Source organism: Saccopteryx leptura, chromosome 2 (genome assembly GCF_036850995.1).
Source record: "Saccopteryx leptura isolate mSacLep1 chromosome 2, mSacLep1_pri_phased_curated, whole genome shotgun sequence".
NCBI lineage: Eukaryota > Metazoa > Chordata > Mammalia > Chiroptera > Emballonuridae > Saccopteryx > Saccopteryx leptura.
In genome coordinates this window covers 41,423,251-41,427,055 of record NC_089504.1, presented here as the reverse complement: position 1 = coordinate 41,427,055, position 3,805 = coordinate 41,423,251, and the positions used below count along the sequence as shown (strand labels likewise).

The window sequence follows — 3,805 nt, the reverse complement described above, 5'->3', positions numbered from 1 at the left end:
ACCCCTCAGACAAAGTTTATTTGTGGTGACTTTTAAACTCCTGACTTGCCTTCCAATCACCGCGTTTAAAATGAAAAGCTTTAAATAAACACCAGGAATAGAAGATAAATAAACTTTTTTCCCCCTTGCAAGTGCCTAGCTTGGCGAGGTTCAGACTCAAATCCCCAGAGGACAGAGCGCTCTCTTTTGTGTTAATGTTTAAAAGATTTTCCAATGCCGGAGTTTATTCCTACTGCAAACATTTCTATTTACAAGGTCAAGTGTATCAGCACTCGACACAGCTTAAGAGTGTAATTATTTATCTAAGGGCGTTTGAGTGTAGATCAGTAGCTCTGGCAGGAACCCAGCCTTCAGCCCACTGCTAAACAACTCCTCACAACAATATTACAAGTTCTGGTAATTGTTCCTCTCCCCAGTGTGTTTACTTTCGCTCGCCTGAATGTTTTGTAACAAAATTTTGTACTTTTTCAAGCAAAGTGTGAAAATGACTTTGAAGTATTGAGTCTCACAGGTTTCCTAAGACCTATTGGTAGCAGATGTTATTGACATGTTTGATTGTACAAAATGTAAGTAGCCATAGGACACTCCTGGGGGTGGTGGTGGGGGGTCCCACTGGAAATGGGGGAGGAGAAAGACATGTCTGGGTTATTCTCAAATTATGTAGGAGACATTATTTTGTGATTTCTCTCCACAAACATAAAAACCAGTAGAGGCCAGTCAATTATATCTTTTTAGCTGCCTCATTTACAGATGTCTAATTGTTCATTAAATTAAAGGCAGAAATAATAGCCCTCAATACTCTTCTCATACTGTATTTTAATTTCAGTTGATGGTTGATAGATTCCCAGGGGCCCCTCCACCTCCCTCCTCACCCATTATTGGGTTAACCACAATGTAACTCTGGAAAGTAACTACACCATATTCATTATTTAAAACTCTTTACTGATGTACACATATTAATAAAACAAATACCACCCCAAAAAGAAATACACAAAGCCATAGTTACTTAAAACATAAGACTTTTTTTTTTTAACCATGTCTATAAAAATACAATGTTTAAGGCAGTTTGGAAATGCATTTATACATTTCTACAATGTCCATAAATTCTCTTGAAAATAAGAATGTTAACTTCAAGTCTATAAAATACACTGTACATTTTAAGACTGTTCTAGATAGAGCACATTTTACAATGATCTGTGGGTTTTGATCCCTGGTGACAAATGGTTTCTATACATTTCAGGGAGAAAAGGTGTAGTATGAATGCGGATTTAAAGTTTTTAATTTTTTTTAAAAATAAATTATTTCTGAAGCATACAATTTATAAAAATTCTATATACAAAGTACAGCAACTGGTAACAAACCCCAGTTTTAATACACTTTATATAAGAAGTACCAGGATTCAGCACCCTGATAAAAGCAGAAGCAATATACGTTCTCCGCATATTTGTACATACAACTTCTTGATGTAAAGAACAAAAGACGACAACAAAACAAACATCATAAAGAGGCTTTCATAGATGGCAGTGCAGAGCTCATTTAATACAAACTTGCATTGTTTAATATCACTAGCAACTCTTTAGATCAACATTTTTTTACCCTTAATCCTAAGAAATGTGCTAAAGAGATCAGAGTGGTGGGAATGAAATTAAGGTCAAGGGCTCAAAGTTATCCAAAACTAATTCAGGAATATTAACCCCTTCCCACCTCCAGGCAAAAACTGAGAACTCGGGGCGCTGGTACCAAGAGTAAATGAATGAATGGGAAAGTGGAACTTCTCTAATTACTTAGGCTTCCAACGTCTTCAATGGCCACAGTAAAAGTCGATACTGGCCCTTCTCCCCCTCCCCCCCCCCCCCCCGAAAAATGCTCATAAAAAGACAGCCTCTTTGCAAATGTAAATCCCCCCTTCGAACACCCAGCTCCAAGCCCAGTCCCTTGAAACTGTTAAGGCCCCTCTGGTCAGCACCCTCTTTGGAGTCCGGGACTACGGTCTGTCCCCCACCTCCTCCAGCCCGTTCCATGCCAGGCGTCCAGGACTCTCTAGCTAAGGCGGTTTCTGCAGAGCAGACGTATTGGGAGTTTCTGGAGCCTGGAATGGGGGAAGGGGAGGATGTCCAAGTCTTGGTCCGGAGAGGAGACGGGGAAAGTGCCAAAAGCTGTGGTGGGGAGACCGGCTAGGTAGAGTCAACTTTGAAAACGTTTTGGCAAGTACCCCTAACCATCCCCTCTGTCCCCAAGCCACAAGTGCCCTGGCACGGGCCCTCCCGTAACCTTTGGCGGGGGGCGCCAGGGCTAAAACAGCACCCAGAGCAGCAGCACCAAGATAGAGGCGAACGGAGTCCAGAAGCCATGGGGCGCCAAACGACCGCTGCTGCCGTGGCCGCCACTCCTTCGCCCGGGCCCGTAGGGCAGGTCCCCGCGGCCTCCCGCCGCAGCAGCGCCGCCACCCGGGCGCGGCTGGTGCGGGACGCCGTCGTCGTCGTCCAGCGGCTGCTCGCCGCCCGCGCCCCCAGCGCGCTGCTCGTCGTCGTACTCGTCGTCGTAGTAGTCGTCCAGGCCCCCGTCGGAACCGCTGCTGCCGGGGCCGTTACCCAACTCAGCGCCGAAGCACAGGCGGGCCATGTTCTCCTTGACCGACTCGCAGATGGGCCGCTCGAGGCCGTCGCACACGCAGTCGTTGAGCAGTGCTGCCTTGGGAAAAGCCAGCATGTCCTCGATGACCGTGCGACACTCATCGGTGCAGCGTAGCCCGTTGAAGAGCTTGCCGCAATAGGTCAGATAGCGGTTGAGCTCCAGGTTGCAGCGGCTGTCGCGGTCGCAGCGCCTGCGGGCTTCGGTGCAGCCCATGACCCCGCCCGCGCCCGGGCCGCCCGCGCCGCCGCCGCTGGTCCGGGGCAGGCATGGCTCAATGGCGCGCTTGGTGGACTTGCAGTTTTCGTCCTGTGCACAGTCACAGTCCTCCAGAGCTGGACCGCGGCGCGTGTGGTTGAGCTGAATGAGGGCCGAGATGCAGTGGCTCGGACAGCGCCAGCGCGACGAGAAGGAAGCGGCCGAGGCCGGGAAGGCGGCAGCGGCCCCCGGCGCGTCGCCCCCGCCGCGCTGCGCCAGCACCGGCGCGCACGCTTCAGCATACTGGCTGTAGGCGTAGCTGCACTCCGGCTCCCCCTGGCACTGAAGCAGCGCCTGCCAGCAGATGAGGCGGCGGCCGTGCGCCAGCCCCGAGCCCCGCGGCGCCGAGCCCAGCAGCTGCAGAAGCGCCATCAGGCACAGCCAGGCGCCCGGTACGGTCCCCCCGCGGGTCCCGCCGCCGCCGCCCAGCAGCCTTGCCACCATCGCGGGCAGCGGCGGCCGCCGGGCGAGGAGGGTAGAGGAGACGAGGCGCGGGAAGCGGCAGACGCAGAGCCGGTGGAAAAGTTTGCCTCAGTGCTGCCAACTTCTTGCATGAGTGTTTTCATAAATCCATGCGCGCTGCTGGCTGGTGCTCCGCTGCTCGCAAAAGGTCTGCCTCGGTCGGCTGCGGTGACTTCTAGAAATGCACAGCCGCGAACTGCCCCTCCGTTCGGCCCCCGGCGGTGGCGGTAGGCGTTCACTGCCGCCCCGGTGGGCTGCGGGCCGCGGGGCCGCGGCGGGGCTGCAGGACCGCGGAGCGCCGTGGGTGCATTTCGCTCCGCGTCTGCAGATCCGTTGTGCGGCCGCGGCGGCTCCTTCCTCCCGGGCTCAGAGCCGCGCCGCCGCCGCCGGCTCTCGCATCGCGCCGCTTCCTGGCTCGCGTCCGTGCGCTGCCCGCCTTCCCGCGGCTCGGCCG

General features: G+C 53.1%; 1 protein-coding gene across 1 annotated transcript; it reads right to left on the bottom strand.

Annotated features, from left to right (window-relative positions):
- Positions 1 to 921: 921 nt before the first annotated feature.
- Positions 922 to 3,357, bottom strand: GAS1 (growth arrest specific 1). The gene has a single exon (XM_066367860.1). The coding sequence runs from the start codon at positions 3,331 to 3,333 to the stop codon at positions 2,293 to 2,295; it is 1,041 nt and encodes a 346-aa protein (XP_066223957.1). The 5' UTR covers positions 3,334 to 3,357; the 3' UTR covers positions 922 to 2,292.
- Between the last annotated feature and the right edge of the window lie 448 nt (positions 3,358 to 3,805).